The sequence below is a fragment of the Budorcas taxicolor genome, chromosome 2, assembly GCF_023091745.1.
Source record: "Budorcas taxicolor isolate Tak-1 chromosome 2, Takin1.1, whole genome shotgun sequence".
In the NCBI taxonomy this organism is placed as follows: Eukaryota; Metazoa; Chordata; class Mammalia; order Artiodactyla; family Bovidae; genus Budorcas; species Budorcas taxicolor.
The window spans coordinates 168,723,911-168,749,022 of record NC_068911.1 but is presented as its reverse complement, the minus strand read 5'-3'; the positions used below and the strand labels follow the sequence as shown (position 1 = coordinate 168,749,022).

At 51.5% G+C, this 25,112-nt stretch overlaps 1 protein-coding gene across 2 annotated transcripts in view; it reads right to left on the bottom strand.

The window, feature by feature from the left end:
- Positions 1–436: 436 nt before the first annotated feature.
- Positions 437–25,112, bottom strand: part of MECR (mitochondrial trans-2-enoyl-CoA reductase) — a 35,868-nt gene continuing 11,192 nt past the window's right edge. The window contains exons 2-10 of one of the 2 annotated variants that reach the window (XM_052663213.1): positions 19,661–19,758; positions 19,081–19,212; positions 10,844–10,987; positions 8,163–8,265; positions 6,812–6,914; positions 5,472–5,545; positions 2,826–2,886; positions 2,624–2,696; positions 437–791 (exon numbers count right to left, since the gene is read on the bottom strand). In XM_052663213.1, the coding sequence (XP_052519173.1) occupies positions 634–791; positions 2,624–2,696; positions 2,826–2,886; positions 5,472–5,545; positions 6,812–6,914; positions 8,163–8,265; positions 10,844–10,987; positions 19,081–19,212; positions 19,661–19,758 (946 nt within the window). In that variant the 3' untranslated portion in view covers positions 437–633. The remainder of the gene's footprint in view (positions 792–2,623; positions 2,697–2,825; positions 2,887–5,471; positions 5,546–6,811; positions 6,915–8,162; positions 8,266–10,843; positions 10,988–19,080; positions 19,213–19,660; positions 19,759–25,112) is intronic. The other variant, XM_052663223.1, reaches the window with a different exon arrangement.

Below are 25,112 nucleotides of genomic sequence, written 5' to 3'. Positions count from 1 at the left end.
GCAGCCCTTCCATTATGACAATCCAGTGTCCCTTGGGGGTAAAATGACCTCAGGTGTAACCACTGATGTGCCTGTCTCCCTAGTTAGAATGGAAGTGCCCCGGGCATGGTCCAGCGACTGAGAGAGACCCCATCTCCTTGATTTCTCAGCCTGGCATTTGCTCTTCTTTGGAGCTGATCCTTCCCCCTGCCCCAGACAGAGCTGCAGGCCACCTGAGAATGAGTCAAACCTTCCTTTTTAGAAGGTTCTCCTCAGTGGGCTGGCACGGCTGGAGGGCAGAGATCTGTCTGACTGGCTCTTGTGCCCTGCCCGTCCTGCCCAGGCGTGGCTTTACAGGGCCATGCTGCTGGGGCACAGGCAGAGGGCGGCTTCTTCATGCTGGGAGATGGTGAGTGCCTGGGGATGGTCCTTCTCCAGAGAGGACTTCTGTTGGTTTGTGGTTTTTTTTTCCTCCTAGGAAGTTCAGACTTTATTCAATACCTTGAGGCTGGCCCCCCAATTCTCTGAGTCAGAAGGGACAGTGGGGAGAGGTGCAGCCTGTGGACGGTGGAGGCCCAACTGGGGGGTGGGGGGAGGGCCCGAACCAGTCCTGCTGATCCATCTCCCCTCCTGCTTGGCTCTGGGGTTATCACGTCACATGGTGAGAATCTGCTTTGAAGACACGAAGGGCTGCGTGGACACTTCTAGGGCACACAGGTAGTCCTGCAGCGGGACCTCGGAGCAGGCGGGGGCTGTGAGTTGGCCTCGGCGGATGAGATCGCAGAGCGTGAGGATCAGCTCCTTGAACTGGTCTGTGGGAGGTTGGAGGGCCCGGGGAGGTGGGAGGCGGGCGGGAGCTGGGGCCAGCCTCCAGGGAGGCCTGCCCCACGGTGAGAGACCCGGGCTTGGCCGGGGCGGGCGGCTGTGGAGGCGGCCTGGTTCCCGCCTGCGTTCAGGACAGTGAGAGCCGGGGTGGGGATAGGGTGCAGGCAGCGGCCCCAGGAGCTGACAGGCAGGCAGAGTGGTGGCTGAGAGGCTCAGACCCACAGAACCTGACTGGGTATAGCTGGGAGTCCTGAATGGTGCGAGGGCGGGAAGCCAGAGGAGGAAGAGGGGGTGGGCAGTGTCCAGCACAGACAGATGAGCTCTGCTGGGGGCAGAGAGGTTCCTGAGAGCCCGAGACTCCCTCAGGACCTTTCCTGTTGAGGCCAGCAGGGTCCCCTCCAGGGGCTTGTCTCCCACTTAGGGACCCAGGATGGCAGAAGAAAATGAGAAGTGAAGGCCTTGCCTAAGAAGTGCTTTTTCATAGACATCAGTTCATTCAGTATTCAAACTGAATTGTATCTCCTGCTTGAAACACTGTCCATGCTTCCCATTTCCCCTTAAGATAGAGTCTGAGCTCCTTAAAGAGGATTATCAGGCCTCTCATAATCTGGTCACAACCAGCTTCCCACCCTCTCTGATAGCCTTTTGCACATGCTGTTTTCTCTGCTTGAAACACCCTGTTCATAGGACCACTCCCATCTCCACTGGGAGAATGCCACCTCATTCCTCAGGCTCAGCCTGGGAGGATGGTGGTCACACTCTGGGGAACCCGTCCTCCGGGAGAGGAAGGAGAGTGTGTCTGGTTCAGGGTCTCGAGTCAGAGTGACTGGCTGTTCACATCCTGGCTGCACACTCTTTAGGTGGGGGTGACTTGGGGCAAGTGACTTAGCCACTCTAAACCTGTTTCCGCCTCTGTCAAACATTGCTAACAATAGTTTAAACAATTACGACTGTTAAAAAAAATTTTTTTTTGACTGAGCCTTGAGGCCACGTGGGATCTTAGTTTCCCAATCAGAGATTGGACCTCTGTGCTGGAGAAGACTCTTGAGAGTCCCTTGGACAGCAAGGAGATCAAACCAGTCAATCCTACAGGAAATCAACCCTGAATATTCATCGAAGAACTGATGCTGAAGCGCCAATACTTTGGCCACCTGCTGGGAAGAGCTGACTCACTGGAGAAAAACCTGATGCTGGGAGAAGTGGATGGCAGAGGACGAGATGGTTGGATGGCACCACCAATTCAATGGACATGAACTTGGGCAAACTCCGGGAGATGGTGAGGGACAGGGAAGCCTGGTGTGCTGCAGTCCATGGGGTCGCAAAGAGTCTGAAATGACTTGGTGACTGAACAACGACAACCCCCTGCAGGGGAGTCTTAGCCACTGGACTGCCAGGGAAGTCCCAACCATTATGACACTGAAACCAAGGCAGAGGTTAAGTAACTTGCCGGATGTCCCATAGCTGGCTCGGCAGAACCTATAGCTAGTAATGGTGGAAGCAGGATTTGAGCCCAGTCAGGCTGGAGCCACAGTTTGTTCTCTTTACTGGGCTGTCCTCCATGGCAGTCTTCCCCACTGTCAGCTCCTTGCGAGGGCAGCAGGAGCTGTCCTGTTCAATGTGGTCCCCTTGAGGACAAGCCCACTTTAGCCTACAACTATTTGCTGACTGTAGCTGTTTCTAGAGGCTGTTATCCTTTATCCTGTTTTGGGGTTGGGGTGGGGGGTCTGATCACCTCTTCCGGGCTCAGGGTCGCTGGTCACTTCTGAGTAGGCGCTGCCCTCTCGTGTGACCCCTGGTAACAGGGCTATCATCCACTCACCTGGACTGTGGTCCTTCTTCCACTGGGATAACCAAAAGCCCCGAAGTTTGAGATCCTTAAAAATAAGCTGGCTCTGTGGAAATAGGAAGGACACACACTAAGGTGCTCTGAGGGCAAGAACTTCAGGCTTAAGGGATAGACCCCCCCAGGGGCGGGGCACTGCCCGAGTCTAGAGGACTGTGGTGTTCAGACCCCGGCTTACCGCGGAGGCGATGACAGGCTGCTTGGCCATTCCCCCATAGGTCACCATGGTTCCTCCAGGCCTGAGGAGCAGAGAGAACAGAGTGGTCACAGGTACAGGCAGAGTCACAGCACTGTCTATTCCAACCCTGGTTCCTGAACCTTGTTCTCAGAAGCCCTGCGTGCGTGCGTGCTCGGTCGTGTCCGGCTCTTTGCAACTCTATACACTATATAGCCCACCAGGCTCCTCTGTCAACGGGATTTTCCAGGCAAGAATACTGGAGTGGGTTGCCATCTCCTCCTCCAGGGGATCTTCCCGACCTACGGATCGAACTCTCTTCTCTTGTGTCTCCTGCATTGGCAGGCAGGTTCTTTACCACTAGTGCCACTTGGGAAGCCCCCAGAATTCCTGGGAAGGGTTAAAAAAAAAACAAACAAACAGATTCCCACGCCTGCCTCAGACCCAGTGGATCAGGGCAAGGATCTATATTAAAAACAACAGAAAACAAAGAAGCAAGCAGACACCCCCTGCAGATGACCTGGATGTCTAACCAGGGTGGGGAGCCCACTGATTGAAGCTCGTGCCCAGGCTTTGAGGAAGAGCTGCAGGGAAGAGTGCTCCCTAAGCAAAGCTCATGACCCGAGTGCAGCTGGGCTCTGCTCCGGCTGTTTACTGGGTGTAAACACTGTGTACTGGGTGTTCACTATGTGCCTGGGTGACCCTGGGCAGCAGGCAGCGGGTCATGCTGCCTCTCTCTCTGGGCACTCTCATTCAAAGGACCAGTGAGCTGTCAGTCAAAGGACTAGTGAGATGGAAGCAGCTCGGGATGCTAAGGGATGTTGTGGACGGTGCAGAGGACGATGGTGAGTGTCAGGACCTGCTGTCTGACACCCTCAGTGGTCATACAGGAGAGAGGGGCTTGTGTCATTTAAAAAATGTTAAGCTGAGTCTTCACGTGCCTGACAACCTGTGTGCTCCTCCCTGCTCCCCCAGCTCTTGCAGGAGTTTGCTGATGCAGGATGAGCCGAGGTTCACTCTGGGACAACACCACGGAGGCTCGGCGAACTCCAGAAGGGCAGAAGCTGCTGAGAGGGGCGGGGAACTCTCTGTCCCTGAGGCTGCGGGCCAGTTTGGCCTTCAGGTCCTTCATCTGCCACCTGGCTCTGGAAAGTAGCTCCTGTGGCAGGGAGTGGCGCTGAGCCTTCCCTCTGTGGACTAGCACTACACTGGGTTTAATCAGAATGGCTACCGCTTATGGCCTGGGTGGGAGGGGAGTTTGGGGGAGAATGGATACGTGTACATGCATGCACGTATGGCTGAGTCCACTTTTTACCTGAAACTATCACAACATTGTTTGTTAATCAGCTATACCCCAGTACAAAATATAGTTGTTTTTTTAAAATCAGAAACAACTGTTGACTGGGTGTTTACTATGTGCCAGGCACAGGTCTGAGCATTTCACATGTGCTGGCCAATGATCCTCAGGGTGACCCCAAGGGAGGACCTTGATGATGCCTCTTTCATAGTCGAGAAAGTGCAGACCCACCTCTCACTTGTACAGCGCTCTGTACGGACTTCAGAGCCCCTTATACTCACCTTCTGAGGTAGAAAAGGTTTATATCCCCCCATCTGACTGTTGAAGAGGCTGAGGCTTGGATCATTTTTCATGTATTGCCTAGATCACATAGATTCCCCAGCTAGTGAGCAGCAGCCTTTCTGACTCCAAAGCCTACACTTGTGACCCCTGAGCAAGACTCTGTCCTATGACGGGCCACGCAGGGATGGCGGTTGGCCTCGGAGGCTGCCTGGAGTCATGTGAAGAGGTGTGCTCGGGCTCACAGCCACACGGGCAAGCTGCCTGCCCTCTCCGGGCCTTGTCTGGATGGGGATGGGGGCGGTACCCCGTGCTCAGGTGGTTGTGGGAGGGGAACGTCACACACTCTGCACAGTCTGACGCGTGGTTCATGTTCTGTGGTTGTTACCACAGCTCTCTGATCTCATGACCTATCTTCCCATCCAGCCTGTGCATTCTAGAGGGTTCCCTTGGTGGCTCAGTCATCTTGGTACCCCTGGGTATAGTGAGTGCTAGCAAACAGGAGTTAACAAACATTGGTGCTCTAGTTGGGAGGTGTCCCTTAAGGCGCCTTTCCGTTCGAGAAGTTTATATGAAATGAAAAAAGGATGAAAGGACGTACACTGTCAACACTGTCAACGATGCTTATCCTTCTCTGTGGCGGGACGGTAGGTCAGTTTTGTGCTTAATTTTTCCTTTGTGTTTTTACATGCTTTCAAGATGTTTTTGTAATAATAGCATAATGTTACCTTTAAAATTAGAATCTGTTTTTTAAAGCTAATATGCTAGGACTTTTGCAGATGCCCCTAGGTTATGAACCCTTAACTGCTCCCCTTTCACAGAGGGCCCAGCAGTTACTACTGGGGTCCTCGGGAAAACAAAGCCAGACGGGTCTCTGGGCCATCTGTAAAGAAGGCTGAGAAGGGGCGGGTCCAGATAACTGGGATGGGACAAGGGTCCCGTCTTCCTACCCAGGGGTGTGCTGACCTGGCCTTGGCTTGCACTGGCCACTGGCACTTGGTCACTTGGTGGTCCTCCTGGCTACAGCTCAGGAGGGCGCCGGGGCACTGGACCCGAGGGGCCGAGGGACTTACGCCAAATGCCGCAGCAGCTCCGTGGAGCTTTTCCCGCCGACACAGTTGAGAGCAAGCCGTGGCTGGGGCACGTCCTGGGAAACGAGATCTTCAGTGAGTGAGCTACCCCTCTGTGGGGTGCAGTGTGTGTGGAGGGGGTGAAGGGGAGAGTGGCGTGAAGCTTGCTGCAAACCGCACTTCCCTGGCCCAAGGGCTGCGTCTGGAGGGAGTGAAAAAGTAGGACCCTCAGGCTTTCAAACTCAGTCTGGGGAGGGCCTTTTCTTTACCAGCTTAATCTTGTTATCTGTTTTAGGCATACTCAGTCACCTCTTTGCAGGCTCCTCTGTCCATGGGATCCTCCAGGCAAGAATACTGGAGTGGGTTGCCATGCCCTCCTCCAGGGGATCTTCCCGACTCAGGGATCGAACCCGCGTCTCTTACGTCTCCTGCCTGGGCAGGCGGGTTCTTTACCACTGGCACCACCTGGGAAGCCCATGGATCAGCACTGTTGTTATTGAGTCGCTCAGTTGTGTCAGACTCTGTGACCGCATGGACTGTAGCCCGGTAGGCTCCTCTGTCCATGGGAGGATTTTGTTCAAAACTCACCTCTGGGAAAGAACAGACAGAGGGCATCGGTGCTGTGTTCTGACAGACTTCATGTCCCCTCTCCTCGGCACTTACAGGTTGGTCAGTATCAGACATGCTGACCTACTGCTTCAGAAATGCTCTCAGGTGAGTATGTGTCCTGCCCCGCCAGGAGTCAGTGGCAAGAGACTGGGATGTGTCTGATCGCTGTGAGGTGTTGGGCAGGCTGAGGGGCTTTTGAGTCTAGAGAGGCTTAGGCCAGCCCCGACCCCACCACGTCTGACTGTGCGGTCTGGGTAAACTCCTCACTACCTCTGACTGTGTGGTCTCAGTAAAGTCCTTTGTCTCTTCCAAGCTTCATTCTCTCATCTATAAAACAGATGGCACCTACTTTGTAGAGCTTCTGTGCGGATTTTCAGGTAAAAAACATACGGCAGGTGCCTCATGAACATGACTTCATTCCTTTCTCTTCCCTCCTGTGCCCCTCTCCCAGCTCTGAGACTCACGTCGGCGGTGTGGGCTGATGGAGCCCATCAGAAACCTTCAAAATGACAAATCAGGTGGGGTTTCCTAGACCTTGTCTGTCTCTACGCTGTCCCCTCACAGCCCCTGGGCACTTACTGTGTGCTGTCCCCTGGCTGAGGGAATGGGCTTTACCCAGCCACAGGGAGATGGAGGGGGGATTTTGGAGACGATCAGTGGCCAGTGCCCAGCTTTCTGAACTCAAGTGACTGCCTTTCTTCAGCGGGATGAGCCTGGTCCGTTTTCACTGGTACCTTAAAAAAGCTTTTCATCTCAGGCTTTCTTAGTCCCTCTTCTGTGACAACGTGGTCAGCCCCCAGATTCTTCAGTCTGTCGGTCAGCTTCTGGAGGTCAGGTCTGGAAACCAAACACAATCCAGTCGGTCACATCTGCCCACTTTCTCCACCAGAGGCCCCCAGGACCCCTCTGCCACAGGTGTGAGAACCCGAGTTTCTCTTTGTGGGAAGCTGGACCCAGCCACCCAGCCTCAGCACACTCCAGCATCTCCTGGCCTCAGTTTTCTCACTGGTGTGAGAGAGTGCTGGGTGGTTGCTACCACTCCTACTGGTCCCAAGGACGCTAGAAACCATCTGGCTCAGGGAGGAGTTGGTTCACTTCCTGATTTCTTCTATTTAAACGACAAACTCCTCCTCCTTTCCCCCTGTCTTTTCAAGAGGCTCTTCAGAGTGTTGTGCAAACATACCCTGGCCCACGAGTGGCTTTGTGCCTCTTTACCAAGGCAAACAGAGCAATTCTTGTTAGCACAACGGAGGGGATGGGGAACTGGAGCGCGTATCAGTTCTCCTAATGAGGCTGGCCTTCCCTGATGGACACAGCCACGTATGTGGACAGTGAGGCTTAAGGAGGCTGGATGATACGCTGGAGAGAGAAAGAGTCAGGAACTTTAAGTTTGTTGTTGATTTGCTGTGTCTTCCTGAGCAAGTGGCTTCCTCTCTCTGATGACAAACCTGCCCCGTCTCCTTTACATCTGTATTTAGTGCACTTCAAGGCATCACACAAATGCAATGGAAACAGGGGCTTTGGGTTAGTCAGTTCACAGATAGAAATACAGCTTTAAACATTCCCAAGTGTGAACTGTGGTTTTGAAAACATGGGCTTATAAGAAGTCAAGCATCTTAAAAACTCAGGTTGGGAATGAGGGCCTTCTCTACCTCCTTCCTGCCCTCCCTTTACATTTCAGTCACTCATCCTATAGCCCCGGGGCTTCCCTTATAGCTCAGTTGGGAAAGAATCTGCCTGCAATGCAGGAGACCAGGTTTGATTCCTGGGTCGGGAAGATCCCCTGGAGAAGGAAATGGCAACCCACTCCAGTATTCTTGCCTGGAGAATCTCATGGACAGAGGAGCCTGGCGGGCTACAGTCCATGGGGTCGCAAGAGTCTGACACGACTTAGTGACTAAACCATCCTACAGCCCCAGACCGCTGGACTTCAGGGCTGGAGGCTGACTCAGCCTTTAGCGAGCAGCAGCTGCAGGAAAGGAGGACCGCTTATGCAAGGGCGCCACCTGGTGGAGACTTGGGCACCTGCGGGTGCCAGGCTGGAAAGGCCCAAGTGGTGGGCTGCGATCAGGCCTTCCCACGCACCTGTCCCGGAGCACGTTGATGGTCCTCAGGCCCAGGGCGGCCGCGATCTGGATGACCGCTTGCCCCACTCCACTGTTGGATGCATTCTGGATGACGGAATCCCCTGTGGGGTCGGGAAGAGACTCAAGTCGAGATCTGTAACAGGTCAAGGGCTTTCAGCCTAGGATCCTATTAGAGGGTCAGAGGTGGAGTTCTCAGACTCTGAAGGGACCCAGGACCTGGCTGCTGAACCTTTTCAGTCCTGGCAGTGTTGCTCTCTCCTCCCAGGGCGCCCCAAGCCTCTACAGCACCCATGATGCCTGCCAGGATTTGGCAACTCAGAGTTCACGCTGGATGCAACTTAGCCCCTGCTGTGTCAGTGATTTTGCATCCTTCATCATCCTCCCAGCTCTTAGGTCAAGTCTGCTTAGGTCCTTTCTTTGGTTTGCAATGTCTCCTCTCTCTCCCATTGTTTTGAAATCCTGTATACCTTGAAAGCACAGGAAATGGCAACCTGTGTGGTTTCTTATGTGAAGCCTTCCTAGATTCTTCCCCCGTGCCCTCCCACGGCACTCTGCAGCCAACTGTTAAGGCTCATGGTCAGCCTCGACTTACAGCTTGTAGCTCAGTCCCTTTCGATCAACAGCCTGTGGCTTCCTGAGGGAAGATGCGCTATTGCCTCGGAATGGGATTAGAGCTGCAATGGAGAAACTGGCAGCTCCTGAATCAGGGTCTGTGATCAAAGCCCAGGCCTAACTTTGCACCTGAGCTGAGTAGGGAGGTGTGGACTGTGCTGGGAAAGCATGGGCTCTGGAATGAGACGTACCAGGGTCTGAGCTCCAGCTTCTCTACCGACTGTAACTAGAACTGAATGGGGCAGGGCAAGCCCTGACCTCTTTGAACCTCAGTTTCTTCTCCATAAGAAGGGTCCCAGGAGCAACCACCGGGGTGCTCCTCATTAGAGTCCAGGGCCATCATGTCTAGGGAGGGGCTCCAGTCCCCTGAAATGCTCGCTAGGTTTAGAGAGGCAGCAGGGACCTCATGCTAGAGACAGAGGACTTTCTGGAAGAAGCAGCCTCACCATTCTTAGCTAGGGTCAGCCTACAGACTGTCACCCATCCAGGGGTTATGAAACCAACTTAGTGGGTTGTGAACTTTTTTTTTCTTAATGGTTAAATTTGAGGAAAATAGAACAAAAAATAGTGGAGTGTATCACACATGGTGAGGGTAAATACTATTCCATGAAACTCTGGTTTCCCTTACATGTATATTCATACCTGTCTATGTACTGGAGGACAGTGTTACCACGGGTCAGGATCACGTGTTTCATGCCAGCCCTCGGGCAGGAAAGAGGAGCCACGGTGTTGGCACTTGACCTGGGTGGTGCCAGAATGGCCTGACTGGCCCCGACAGCGACAGTCCTAACCAGAGGGACCTGGGGGGAGGGGACGCAGGCGCCCACGGCCTCTGCTGCACTGGGATTCAAGCGAAGGTCCCAGATCACACCTGCTGGCTTTCTCCGCTAGAGAGACCCAAGGCTGCTTGGCCACAGCTGGGGGGCCTGCATCTGTCTCTGCAGGAAGCTGGCACTGGCTTTCAGCTGACCACCCTCCCGCGTCTCTCACCTCAGTTGCCTTGTCAGCGCGACAGAGGTGGGCTGGGCAATCTCTAGGGCCCTGCCTGCTCCTGGATGTGTGGTGTGCAGGGTAACCCTGCAACCATGGTGGACGGGAGGCGGTGGGTAACTGGCCCAGCCTCCTGTCACTCGGAGGTTAATTCTGAGGAGGATTCTGTGAGGGTCTCTGGAGGCTCCCCAGCAGGACTGGGCCCTGGAAGCCCATGGCGGGAACCAGCCTTCACTGGCTTTTCCCCCTTCCTTGTCCCTGGCCCCAGTCCCTCACTCTTGCTCCCTGGGGTCACCTCCCCAGGGAACCATCTGCCCTCAGTCCTTGTCTTAGGCTCTGCTTTCAGGGAATCCCTGAATAAAACACCTGGCTTTGTCATTTCCTCGCTGAGTGATCTCGGGTGAATAATTTACCTCTCTGGACCTCAGGTTCCTCCTTTATCAAGAGGGAAGATGGTACCAGGGGTGCCCCTGTACTGTGCTGTAGGCGAGGCCCTGGGCTGAGGGCTGCTCGGCATGTCTCTGTGAGCACTCAGAACCTTGCCTCCCTGTTTCACGGATGAAGGGTCTGCTGATCCAGGAGGTCAGCTGCCAGTCGGTGAGGCCGACTGGGGCCTTCAGCTCGCCGCTCTGGCGGCCCAGTGCATTTGACGGGTGATGCATGGGAGGGCACGTATGTGGACGGGAAAGTGCTCTGGCCGTGCTGAGTGGCGAGACTAACGCTCAGTTCAGCATTTTACTGAAAACATGGGGACTGTGTCTGTCTTGTCTGAGCTCTGCAGCCCCAGAGCTCAGCACAGCGCCACACGATTTTTGCTGAGTGGCAGAATTCCACCCCGAGCTCGAGGGAATGTGGCCCCTCAGCGGTTTTCCAGGGTGTGCTCCTCCATGGGGTTTCTGCCTGTTTTCCAGGACCCAAGCTGACATCCTTCCACTTAAAGCAACAAAAGACACACTCACCAGGTCGGGCCGTCTTCCTCGCGGGCCCTCACCCATAAGTTCCCAGGCCTCGGGGGTCGGGACGTGGGTCACATCCCAATCGGGAGAGCCCGGCCTGCTGGCCCACTGCGGCGCCTACCTGGCTGCAGCCGCTCAAAGTCCACCAGCATCCGGTAGGCTGTGCAGGGGTTGACGCCCAGGGTGGCGGCGCACTGAAGAGGGATGTCACTTGGGACTGTGATGAGCTCTTCCTCACTGAACACAGCCTCGGTCCGCCAGGTTCCTGGGGGGAGGCCAGGGGAGTAAGGAAGGACCCCTCCACACCCAACCCCAGCTCCCCCTCCTTGGTGGACAGGCGCCAAGGACAGCGGGCTTCAGGAATCCTTGGAGGGAAAAAAAGAAACCCTTGAAGTCTTTCTGAATGTCTTTGAGCCCTGGTGATAATTACGTTAGGGAGACTGTTAACCCCACATGAGTGACCGGGAGACTGAGCTGGTATCACACAGCAGGAGGTGGAGGATCTCCAACCACTGGGCTCCGAGGGTGAGAGAGCCACATCATTATCGGGGCAGGAGAAGTGGCAAAAGCCCCAGGTTCCCGCTCGGGCCTCATTCTCACCTAAGGCAGGGTGACTCGGGATTGTATTATGGAAAAAGCATGCAGGTCGAAGTCGAAGGCCTAGGTGTGGGCCCTGGCTTTGCCGGTCTGCTAGTCTGAGCACAGTGACAGTTCTGGTTACTCTAATATGCAGATGACACCGGCAAGAAGAGCTTTGGGTGGTTTCCCCAAGAGATGCTGCACAGGTTACGTGATATACAGGAAATGAAACAATCCTGTAAACTGGGGAAAAAAGGCCCCTTCACCCCCAACCTTAAAACTCAACACTCAGAAAACTAAGATCATGGCATCTGGTCCCATCACTTCATGCCAAATAGATGGGGAAACAGTGGAAACAGTGACAGACTTTATCTTTTTGGGCTCCAAAATCACTGCAGATGGTGACTGCAGCCATGAAATTAAAAGACACTTGCTCCTTGGAAGAAAAGTTGTGACCAACCTAGATAGCCTATTAAAAAGCAGAGACATTAGTTTGCCAACAAAGGTCCATCTAGTCAAAGCTATGGTTTTTCTAGTAGTCATGTATGGATGTGAGAGTTGGACTGTGAAGAAAGCTGAGTGCTGAAAAGTTGATGCTTTTGAACTGTGGTAAAGACTCGCGAGTCCCTTGGACTGCAAGGAGATCCAATGAGTCAATCCTAAAGGAAATCAGTCCTGAATATTCATTGGAAGGACTGATGCTGAAGTTGAAACTCCAATACTTTGGCCACCTGGTGTGAAGAACTGACTCATTTGAAAAGACCCTGATGTTGGGAAAGATTGAAGGCGGGAGGAGAAGGGGATGACAGAGGAGGAGATGGTTGGATGGCATCACCGACTCAATGGACATCAGTCTGAGTAAACTCTGTGAGTTGGTGATGGACAGGGAAGCCTGGCGTGCTGCAGTCCATGGGGTCACAACGAGTCAGACATGACTGAGCAGCTGAACTGAACTGAACCCCCAACCCACAGTCCAGTTCCAGACAAAAGAATAATAAAATGTCCAGTTTAAACGGCTCACTCAAGAGGGCAGGAACCAAGGCTGTGACCTGCTGCGAGTCACCTGGCTCCCTGGGCAGATACTCATCCTACACCAGCTGTGAGCCAGGCCCTTGAACAACAGTGTGCTCCTGGTGATCATGGGGCGCTCGCTCCAGTGGAGCAGAACAGGAGAGACAGGAATGAGCAAGTGTGAGTGCTGTAAGTTATACAGGGAGAGAGAAACAGGGGGAGAAGATGACTTCAGACATGAGGAGCGAGGGAGAGCTTCTCTGAGGAGGGGACAGGCTGAGAGGTGAAGGCCAGAGATGCAGCCACTCAGTCTGCAAACATTCCCGGGAAGTAAGAAGCACAGACTCTCGAGGCAGGACAGAGATAGGAACGGAGCAGGACAAATACACGCTGGCGGGGAAACCGGGGTGGGAACAGTGGCTACAGATGCGGCCAATGTGGCACTGGCTGGATGGATGTCACGAACCAGTGAAGTTGCTCAGTCGTGTCCAACTCTTTGCAACCCCATGGACTGTAGCCCACCAGGCTCCTCCATCCATGGAATTTTCCAGGCAAGAATACCGGAGTGGGTTGCCATTTCCTTCTCTAGGGGATCTTCCCGGCCCAAGGATTGAACCCAGGTCTCCTGCATTGCAGGCAGACACTTTACCATCAGAACTACCAGGAAAGTACCACTTTCAAGATCTTGACCCACAGTGACTGCGTGTTACACTCTAACTCAGTCCGTTTACGTATACACACACACACACATACCCAACAGAAGCCAAAGTTTCATGGAACAACACTTGACTTTACTCTATGTGACGTGTTGTACTCTGGGTCAGGGCGTGAGGAATGGATTTTAGTGAACAGGAAGCTTCTAATTTTAAAAGTAAGTCTGAGGTGATTGGATTTACGCTTTAAGATCACTTTGTTGCTGCAGATGTACGGATGGCCAGTAGGTACGTGAAAAGAGGCTCAGCATCACTAATTGCTAGAGACATGCAAATCAAAACTACAATAAGGTACCACCTCACACTGGGCAGAATGGACATCACTAAAGTCGACAAATAACAAACGCTGGAGAGCGTGAGCAGAAAAAGGAACCCTCCTACACTGCTGGTGGGAGTGTAAGCTGGTACAGCCTCTATGGAAAGCAGTATGCAGGTGCCTCAGCACACTAAAAATAGCGCTGCCACATGACCCACCAATCCTCCTCCTGGGAATACATCCAGACAAGACTATCATTCAAAAGATGCATCACTCCTGTTTCCAGTAACACTGCTCACAACAGCCGAGACATGGAAAGAACCTAAATGTCCATCCACAGAGGAATGGATAAAGAAGGCGTGGCACGCATACACAGTGGACTACTACTCAGCCAGGAAAAAGAACGAAACAATGCCATCTGCAGCAATGTGGACGCAGCTAGAGATTATTTCAATAAGTGAAGTGTAACTCATAAAGAGAAAGACAAACACCACAGGATATCACTTACATGTGGAATCTAAAGTCTGGCGCAAATGAACCTATCTACAAAACAGAAACAGGCGCACAGACATAGAGAACAGCTCTGCGGTGGCTGTAAGGGCGAGGCGTCAGAGAGTGGGATGGACTGGGAGTCTGGGGTTGGTAGATGCAGACTCTTCTATCTAGAATGGATAAACAAGGTCCTACCGTACAGGACAGGGAACTACACTCAACATCCTACGATAAGACATGATGGAAAAGAGTATTAAAAAAAGAATGTCTGTATATGTATAGCTGAGTCACTTGCTGCACAGCAGAGATTGGCACAACGCTGTGAATCAAGTATGTGTTGTGTGCCCAGTCGTGTCTGACTCTTTGCCACCCCATGGATTGCAGCCCACCAGGCTCCTCTGTCCATGGAATTTTCCCAGGCAAGAATACTGGAGTGGGTTGCCATTTCCTCCTCCAGGGGATCTTCCCGACCCAGGGATTGAAACTGGGTCTCCTGCATCTCCAGCATTGGAAGGTAGATTTTTAATCACTGAGACACTTGGGAAGCCCCAAATTAGCTATACTTCAATTTTAAAAAAATCACTCTGTTGCTATGTGGAAAAGATGTGGGGAAAGGGCAGAGTAGAAATAGGAAGGCTAATCAGGGGGCTACTGGAGGGGTCCAGAAGTGAGGTGCTGGCTGCCTAGACTTAGGTAGCAAGGATGAAGAAAAGTAGATGGATTCGAGTTATGGTTTGAAGATAGAATCAACAGGATGTGAGAAGCACTGGGTGAAGGGTGACAGGTCCTCACCCCTGCAGGCAGGGACCCACGTAAACCAGAGTCAGACATAGGCAGATTCAAGCCCTGGCTTGCGGAGGACTTGCTGGGTCACCTTAAACGACATGGAGCCTTGTTGGCGTGGTGTCTCAGGGTTCCTCAGCCTATCTTTCCAAAGTTCTTGACCGTGCGCTCATGACCCACGGCCCTGGCTCTCTTGTGGTCCAGGGTGGGGAGCAGGGGGCAGGCTGTTAGGTGTGCTGCAAGAGGGGAGAAACAAGGTGGGCTTTAGGGGCCAGGAAATGGGGTCAGGAGGTAGGAACATTCTTTACTAAAAGCTGTGTCAATCCCAGAGAAGACTGCTGACTGAGAAAATAAGACTGAAAAACTGAAGGGGTGCTTTGAAGTCCAGAAGCTGTCTTGCCTTTCTCTGGGCTTTGGGCAGCCTAGTTTTCAGATTTCAGCGTCATCTTTATAATCATCACCCCCTTCATCTTAGTCAACATTTACTGTACTCTACTCTGTGCCAAACACTTAGTGAATGGCTCTCTGTGCATGAAATCAAAGGTGTTTTCTAATTCCTCTTAATGGCACGACAATGGAAATCCAGCCCTTGACACGGATTTCTGGGGCTTGGCAGTCGCTAATCCTCTTCTTAAGAGAACCTGGGTGGGATGGGGCAGCTTCCACATCAGCCTCCAGGGCTTTCAGGGGAAAGTAGAAACCCTTGGGCTTTCGAGTTGGAGAGAGGCTGCTTAAAAACCCCAGCTCTGCTGCTCGCTGGTTGTGACTTTGATCACGTCACCCTTTTTGAGCTGCAGTTTTCCTGACCCATGAATGCGGAGGACAACACTCCCGTCACAGAGTGAAGGCGGCACAGACTATCACCGTGCCCGGTACACAGCAGCTGTGGAGCCCCCCATGGGCTCCTTTTCTGATCGGCATTTCCCAAGCCTGAGTTCCGAGGGCTCCCAGTCCCCACTCTCGTGCACCCAAGCCTAAACTGTCTCCATCTTCTAATGCAGGGGTCACTAAACTATGGATCATGGGCCAAACCTGGCTCGCCACCTGTTTTTGTAAATAAAGTTTCACTGGAACACAGCCCACTTTTTAATGTATTGTTTATGGCTATTTACAACAGCAGAGTTGAGCAGAAGTGGAATGGGCTGCAAAGTCTAAAATATATACTCATTGGCCCTTTAAGAAAAAAGTTTGCCAACCTCCCATCTAATGCATATGGAAATCTAGTGTTTGCAAAGGCCATAGTATGTATTCCCTCAGTTGAGACAGACAAGGCAACAATAATTAGCTGTTTTAGAGATGGGGAAACTGAGGCTCAAGGTCACTGTGATTTAAACAAGATCATGGGGCGGTGGTGGTAGCGTTGGTGGTGGAAGGAGAGCCTGCCTCTGACTCCCAGGCCAGTGCTTGCTAGGCCCCGAGGTGCCTCAGCGGGGTCTGAGTATTTCCAATAGGCATGTCAGTTTGCACATTCTCTGGCCCTGCCTCCCCTGGGTCTGGGGAAAAGGATGACCAGAGGCACAGCAACAGCTGAGCAGCTCAGAGCATGAGAAATGACCAAGATCTGGCCAGCTGAGGACTTCTCTGGTTAATGACGGCCACTCTACTCAACTGCAGTCTTCTCAGTCTCCAGAACAAAGACTGTGTCTGTCCAGTGCTACATGCTAGAGCCCCACACTCCACGGATGCTCACAAGATGTTTATTGAATAAATCGAGTTAATTATCGTCCTGACAATGACAGAACCCTCATCCTCCCCGACTGGCACCTGATTTAAAGAGTCACCCTTTCTCTGGGGGATAAATCCCAGCTCTGGCTATGCCAGCACCACACACGTGCAATTGCCCACACACACCTGGCCCACGTCCTTTCTTCTCTCCCATCTAATCACCAAGCCCTCTTACTCCAGCTTCTCTGTCCACCGGTCTCTCCAATGCCACAGCACCGTTTGTTCAGACCCTTATTATCTGAAGCTTGGATTGCTCGGCCACCTCCTCACTGGCTTCCTGCCCCCCCACTCTCTGCCCTTTCAGAGTGTTCTCTGTAAGGTACAAATCTGATCAAACTGTTCCTCATCTTCACCCTTCATCAGCGCCCCCCACCTCCACACACCGACTGGATGTGGGCTCTCCATGACCAGGGCCAGTCGACCTCTCCAGCCTGATCTTGCTTCTCTGCACGCCCCACCCCCTGCCCCCACCATGACCCAGCCACACTGAGTGGCCTGCTGTGCCTTCTCCCATCGCCACACCTTTGCCCCTGGCTCTGTTTCCCCTGTCTTGTAGACCAGCGGTCTCCAGCCCTTTTGGTTTTGTGGGAGATAATTTTTTTTGCAGCAGTGGTGGGGTGGGGGGAAGGATCAGGTGGTAATACGAGTGGTGGGAAAGCGGCAGATGAAGCTCCTGCTGGTTCCTAACAGCCTCAGACCGGGACCGGGTCCATGGCCCCCCGGGGGTGGGGTGGGGTGGGGCTGGGGACCCCTGTTCCAGACCCAGGTCAAGCCTCACTTTTCTGGGAAGCCCTCCCTGACGCTCCCCAAGACAGGGAGCTCTTGCCCTTGTGTTCCTCCTGGGACGACAGCACTCACTACGCTGCACTGTAGTAAGTCCCGTCTTCCTACCCCAGCCAAGGGCGTGTGGAGGGCAGAGACTGTGTCTGACCCAGGTCGGGGGCCCTTCACTCTGCACAGTGGGTGTGTGTGGCCCGAAGCACCTCTCGTAGCCTGTGAATCTTGGCAGCTCTCAATCTGCTCACCTGGCTATGCTTTCACTGTGCGGGGTGGTGGAGCGGGGAAGAGGGGTATAGGAGAGGGTGGGGCCATTCTTGGAAGCATCCCTGATCTCACAGAAGGAAAGAGCTTTGTAGACTCCTGATACTACTTTTTTCCTGCCTGGTACATTCTTCTTTCTAGAACAGCTCCCTCCTAACCTCTGGGATTGTCAACTGGAAGAAGGCCCCCCTCCCTACACCACAGATGTTGGCAAGAGACTCAGCCGGGGCAACTATGAGTGGCCCAAGCCCCATCCCCTGGTGATAGGTTCGTGGATGGGCAAAGACCAGGCAGGGCTGGTCAGAGCCCTTCTGGGGGATGGACGTGGTGGTACTGGCCACATTGTGGAGGACATGCTCTTCTGATTGCTCTCAGGATGATGCAAACCTCAAGCTGCCAGTGACTGTCCATTAAAGGTAGGTATCAGAGTGGGTGTGACTCTTAGCTCCACCAATTAATGGCTGGGTGACCTTGGGCAAGTTGCTTAATCTTTTACGTTTACTGCTGTCCCATCTGCAAGATGGGAATAATAACAATACCTACCTCACGCTGTGGGCATATGAGTACATATAGGTAAAGTGCTTATAACAGTGCCTGGTACAAAAGGAGTGGTCGATATCTGTTGCTATTTCTACACCGCTGTGGGGACAGATCCCATCGGAGGGCTAATAGGAACAAGAGCAAAAGCTCTCACAGCCCTGGGGTTTCTAGATCTAGCTGTGCCTGAAGCCTTCCATCTCTTGTACCTCCCTGTTCCACAAACCAATTAACTGCTTTTCTGGGAAACCAAGCTTGAGTTGACTCTTCGCAAGTTATAACCTCAAGAGTCCTCACTCTGGAGTGAAGTGGGAAAAACAGAAGTGACCAGAGTCTAGGGGGCTCTCTTTGCAGTCTGCTGTTTAAGTTTGGACAAGGGCTTCTTCTTAGGCTTCAGCTCCTCATACGTCCAATGGGGTAAATGTCAGCCCTGCTTCCCTCTCGTGGCTGCTGCCAGGATCCATCTGTGTGATGTTTGTGCCTCAAAACCCATCAAGTGCTAAAAAACACATCTCACCAAAGACTCCTCACGCCATATCAAAGAAACTCCTCACCTGCAGGGTGGCTTATGCAGGGCCTTCCAGGCGGCCCCACCTGCTTTCTGACCTCCCCCCTCACTTCTTCCTGCAGTCCCTTCCCACGGGCACATCCTCTGTTGAGGCTACACCGAGTTTTCCTCCATTTCCAAAAGTCACCTTTGTGTCTTTGCTCCATTTGTGTTCTCCAAATGCCACCATTTAGGGCTCATCTCCACCTACCAAAATACATCCATCAGAGGTCCCTGCCAATGAAGCCTCCTCCTGAAGCCCTCGAGACTGTCTTTCTCTCACACACAGTTGCCAGAGGTGCCCTCTGCTTTCTGTGAACCCGCAGCACTTCCTTTGTGGAGGCTGTTGATTTGGAGACTTCTTCAGTGAGATTTTAACCTCCCGGAGGGCAGGGGCTGCCTTGATTCCCCGTTGCACCCTACGTTCCCTAGGGATGTAAGAGCTCCAGTCAACATGGGTGCACAGTGCTGAGCGCTGATGCACTGTCTCCTGAGCAAAAGAAACAGAGATGCTGCTCTCCTGGTCCAGCTTCCATCCCCCTTGGAGGTGGGTGTATGGACCTAGTAATAAGTCCCGTGCTGCTTTCTTACACTGAGACAAGGAGGAAATGTGTACCATGTCTGTGAAATAGGATCTGAAACACCACATGCTGGAGACACCAGCAGAAACTCACCCAAACCAGGATTCGCTGGGATCACCCAGTCTCCTGGCTTCACCCCGGTCACACTGCTGCCCACGGCTACGACCTGTCCAACGCCTTCGTTCCCTCCAACAGCAGGCAGCTGGGGAAGGAGGCCGTAGTTTCCTAAGGGAGGAGAGCACAGAAGGTCATCCATGAAGCTTGGGTGGTGAGGGCATGGGCTTCGGAGTCAGATGGACCTCAGCCCGATCTGACCAGCTGTGTGACTGACCAACCTCTCTGAGCCTGAGCCTCTTCATCTGTAAAAGGGGATGTACTCCTCGCGTTCACGGGTTACTATGAGATTAGATAATGTAGCGATTGAGCCCAGCATACTGCCGGCACTTCACAATGGTGGGTTTGCTCCCCCACTGCAATCTTCCTAACTCTAGAAAAGCCTCACATTCCAGGGAGGGGAGGCCAGAGAGGGCTCACACAGTGCACAGACAGCCTCATCTGGAGAACAGCTGCCGCTAATCATAGGAATTTCACACCCACACCTGGGGAGGAATGAAAACGAGGTGGCGGCTAAGCAAAAAAGCCAATTAGCATAAGCCATAGAAACCAAGGTTACCTTGGATCATATTTATGTCAGATGGATTGATAGGGGCCGCCAGCATCTTCACATGGACGTCTGATCCGCCCACAGCAGCCAGCTCCAGGTTCTTCAGTCTAAGCACAAAGCCAGAGAGATGTTCATGTCACCCACGCTAGACAGGGAGTCTTTTGCTCAGATCATCTCCCCAAAGTAGGTCAGGCAGCAACATTTTTGAGCTACCACTGTGCGCCCCAAGGATGAGGGTTTTGTTAGGAGAGAGGAGCCAGAAGGAATTCGCACAGGATACAGGTTAGCTCTCATTAACTGCAAGTGGACAGTCCTGGTGACCTCTTGACCCCACCACCCACTCCAGGGCAGAAAATGGTTAAAACTCCTGTGGGCCTGGGTTAGCCCTGTGTTGTCCAAACTTGACTGATTCACCTGGTATACTAATCTTATGGATTCTCAGACCCCAGCTCTGATCCACTGAATCAGAATCTCCAGATAAGGGGCACCCCAAGGAACAACTGGGAAACCCTTGCATGGCTCATTTGTTCTCCAATTTTTCCTTTTGCTCCAACACATATAGGGAAGACATTTCCATTAGCTGCAGAGTGGTGAGGGAAAAAGAGATGGCTCATGGAGGTGGGAAAGAACTCCCTGGGTGACTGTAGCTTGCCCCCTGGAGAGATGTCCCTTCATGACAAGGATCCTGGTCTGTCAGAAAGGATGCTGGATGGAGAGCTGCTGGTCTCAGTGTGAAACTCCACCTCAGACGGCTTTGTCACCAAGAGCACGTTTCTCCCCTGCTCCAGGCCTCCGTTTCTTTATTTCTAAAATGGGGGTGATGTCACCATCACCTTCACGTGCACTCGATCACTTCCAAGGGCTCTTTCCATTTCAAGTCTGTATGGTAACTGCCTCTGCTCATAATGTCTACGCCCTAGACATCACGGTCTGTATCCACTGGAATGTTGGTTAATGGGTAAAACCTGCCCAGTGGCAATGCCACGTGCTACTTTTGTTTTTTTAATAAAAGGAGACCTTCCAATCAGAAAGGGCTGATCTGTGTATTATTAACAGACCAATTGAGCCTCATGACTTTTAATTATTAGAGAATCCTTTTCTGTCTCTCTCTACACCTCTAAGACTTATTGTTTGCAGTGTTTTTCTCTGCCCAAATGTACTCGTTAAGTAATAATTCTCCTTATTTTTACTTACTGAAGGCACATGTAACAGCCAACCAGAGGTTCTTAGCATTAGGCAACAGTGTCACTTCACTAAGCTGATGTAATTCTACCTGCTTCCTGCTGTAATCTGACCTTTTAATTATACCTGAGGCTCCGCTAAGGTTAAAAGTGTGATTTCCAAGAAATGGCTTGTACTGGTAGTAATAAAGGTGACAGGTATTTATGAGGTGTTTATTATACACCAGGTCCTGTGGTAAGGGCTTAACTTTCGTTTCTTGGCAGAGTGAGGCTGGTATTCAGGATCTTTAGTTTCCTGACCAGGGATCTAACCTGTGCCCCTGAAGAGGAAGCATGGAATCTTAACCATGGTCTACCAGGGAAATCGCTGTGCTGAAGGATTTAAATGCATAATCTGATTCCTGTGACAAAAGTATAAATATTCCCAATTTATCAAGCAGGAAATGAAAGCTCCTGGAAATGATGAAATTTACACAGAGTAGGAGAATTGGCCAGACTTCCCTCATAGCTCAGTGGGTAAAGAATCCGCCTGCAATGCAGGAGACCCTGGTTTGATTCCTGGGTCTGGAAGATCCCCTGGAGAAGGGATAGGTTACCCACTCCAGTATTCTTGGGCTTCCCTTGTGGCTCAGCTGGTAAAGAATCTCCCTGCAATGTGGGAGACGTGGGTTCGATCCTTGGGTTGGGAAGATCCCCTGGAGAAGGGAAAGGCTACCCACTCCAGTATTCTGGCCTGGTGAATTCCATGGACTATATAATCCATGGGGTTGCCAAGAGTCAGACATGACTGAGCAACTTTCACTTTCACTTTCAGGAGAATTGATCAGGGTGGGGCTTATCTACTTTCAAGGTGCTCTTATTTACCTTGCTTTAATCCAGCAGCTGAAATTAGCACCAGAATCCCTCTGAAGGCCTACAAGGACCTCCAGGGACCCACCCTGGGAATCCTTGTACTGGATTATGACCAAAGTAAGAGGGGCAATGGGCTTCCCAGTTGGTGCTAGTGGTAAAGAATCTGCCTGCCAATGCAGGAGATGCAAGAGATGTGGGTTCGATCCCTAGGTTGGGAAGACTCCACCTGGAGGAGGAAAATGGCAACCCACTCTAGTATTCTTGCCTGGAAAATTTCATGGACAGAGGAGCCTGGTGGGGTGCAGTCCACGGGGTCACAAAGAGTCAGACATGACTGAGCACAGCACACACACAAGGGAGGACACGCTTTACCATGACTGTTCAGTTCAGTTACTCAGTCGTGTCCAACTCTTTGCAACCCCATGGACTGCAGCACGCCAGGTTTCCCTGTCCATCACCAACTCCTGGAGCTTACTCAAACTCATGTCCATTGAGTCGGTGATGCCATCCAACCATCTCATTCTCTGTTGTCCCCTTCTCCTCCCGCCTTCAATCTTTCCTAGCAACAGGGTCTTTTCAAATGAGTCAGTTCTTTGCATCAGGTGGCCAAAGTATTGGAGCTTCAGCTTCAGCATCAGTCCTTCCAATGAATATTCAGGACTGATTTACTTTAGGATTGACTTATTGGATCTCCTTGCAGTCCAAGGGACTCTCAAGAGTCTTCTCCACTATCACAGTTCAAAAGCATCCATTCTTTGGCACTCAGCTTTCTATATAGTCCAACTCTCACATCCATACATGACCACTGGAAAAACCATAGCTTTGACTAGATGGACCTTTGTTGGCAAAGTAATGTCTCTGCTTCTTAACATGCTGTCTAGGTTGGTCATAGCTTTTCTTCCAAGAAGCAAGCATTTTTTAATTTCATGGCTGCAGTCACCATCTGCTTTTGGAGCCCAGAAAAATAAAGTCAGCTACTGTTTCCACAGTTTCCCCATCTATTTGGCATGAAGTGATGGGACCGGATGCCATGATCTTAGTTTTCTGAATGTTGTTTTAAGCCAACTTTTTCACTCTCCTCTTTCACTTTCATCAAGAGGCTCTTTAGTTCTTCTTCACTTTCTGCCATAAGGGTGGTGTCATCTGTGTATCTGAGGTTATTGATATTTCTCCCGGCAATCTTGATTTCAGCTTGTGCTTCACCCAGCCCAGCATTTTGCATCATGAATTCTGTATAGAAGTTGAATCAGCAGGGTGACAATATACAGCCTCGATGTATTCCTTTCCTGATTTGGAGCCATTCTGTTGTTCATGTCCAGTTATAATTGTTGCTTCTTGACCTGCATACAGATTTCTCAGGAGGCAGGTCAGGTGGTCTGGTATTCCCATCTCTTGAAGAATTATCCACAGTTTATTGTGATCCACACAGTCAAAGGCTTTGGCGTAGTCAATAAAGCGGAAGTAGATGTTTTTCTGAAACTCTCTTGCTTTTTCGATGATCCAACAGTCATCCACGATGACCATCCACCATGACCCACGGTGATCCATGATCTATCGTGGGTGGGTGGGTGGCCTGTGGCAGGGTTGGGGCCCTGAGTGCGGCAGTGCTTGCACGGGGCCTTTTAAAGGAGGTCGCCATTGCCTTCATTACCTCCACCGTAGTTTGGCCTCAGTCCAAACAACAGGGAGGGAACATACCCCCGCTCATCGGAACAAGACCCAGTTTCCCCTCGGTCAGTCTCTCCCATCAGGAAGCTTCCATAAGCCTCTTATCCTTCTCCATCAGAGGGCAGACAGAATGAAAACCACAGTCACAGAAGAGTAATCAAACTCATCACATGGACCACAGCCTTGTCTAACTCAATGAAACTATGAGCTATGCTGTGTGGGGCCACCCAAGACGGATGGGTCATGGTGGAGAGGTCTGACAGAATGTGGTCCACTGGAGAAGGGAATGGCAAACCACTTCAGTATTCTTGCCTGGAGAACCCCATGAACAGTATAAAAAGGCAAAAAGACAGGACACTGAAAGATGAACTCCCTAGGTTGGTAGGTGCCCAATATGCTACTGGAGAAGAGTGGAGAAATAACTCCAGAAAGAATGAAGAGACGGAGCCAAAGCAAAAACAACAGCCAGTTGTGGATGTGATTGGTGATGGAAGTAAAGTCTGATGCTATAAAGAGCAATATTGCATAGTAACCTGGAATGTTAGGCCCATGAATCAAGGCAAATTGGAAGTGGTCAAACAAGAGATGGCAAGAGTGAACGTTGACATTTTAGGAATCAGTGAATTTAACTCAGATGACCATTATATCTACTACTGTGGGCAATAATCCCTTAGAAGAAATGGAGTAGCCCTCATAGTCAACAAAAGAGCCTGAAATGCAGTACTTGGATGCAATCTCAAAAATGACAGAATGATCTGTTCATTTCCAAGGCAAACCATTCAATATCACAGTAATCCAACTCTATGCCCCAACCAGTAATGCTGAAGAAGTTGAAGCTGAATGGTTCTATGAAGACCCACAAGACCTTCTAGAACTAACATTCCAAAAATATGTCCTTTTCATTATAAGGGGCTGGAATGCAAAAATAGGGAGTCAAGAGATACCTGGAGTAACAGGCAAATTTGGCCTTGGAGTACAGAATGAAGCAGGGCAAAGGCTAACAGAATTTTGCTGAAGAGAACACCCTGGTCATAGAAAACACCCTCTTCCAACAACATAAGAGAAGACTCTACACATGGACATCACCAGATGGTTATTACCATGACTGAAAAACAGCTGCAATCTATCAAAATAATGTAGAAACACTCTCTACAGAAAATGGTTAACTAAGAAGAGTTGATGACTAGGGCAGAGAGAATAAAGAAAGGGCTTTTTTTTCCCCTTGTAGGTTAAGTATTAGGAAATGTATGTATTTATACATATCTGGAGGAGGGAGAGTCCTTGTAACAATAATAACTACTGTTTGAGTGCGCACCAGCCAGGCGCTCAGCTAAGTGCTTTCCATGCGAGTTTTCATACTATTATTCTGACTGTATAGCTGAGGAACAAAGGCACCAAAGAGGCAGACAACTTTTTTAAGGCCCCCTGAAGTAGTAAGTGGCTGATCTGAATTGAACCTGGCAATGTGATACTGGAGAAGCCAGCTGGTTGAAGGGCTGACCCCAGACCAGGCAGGGGAGGCTGTAGGAGGAGCCAGTTTGGAGCGGTAGGTGTCTTCAATCCTTGCCTGGGGGGACGAAGGGGGCCAGCCTCCCCTCCCAGGATAAGCAGGAAGGCCTCAGCCCAGAACACATGTAGAAATCTGAATTCCAGAGAAAAATCCTGCCGGGAGCAAATGGGTCGTGGCCTCATTGTCCTTTTGTATTATCCATACTGCTTCTCTCTTGCGACAAATAATCAGAGTTTTTCTGTAAGGTGAC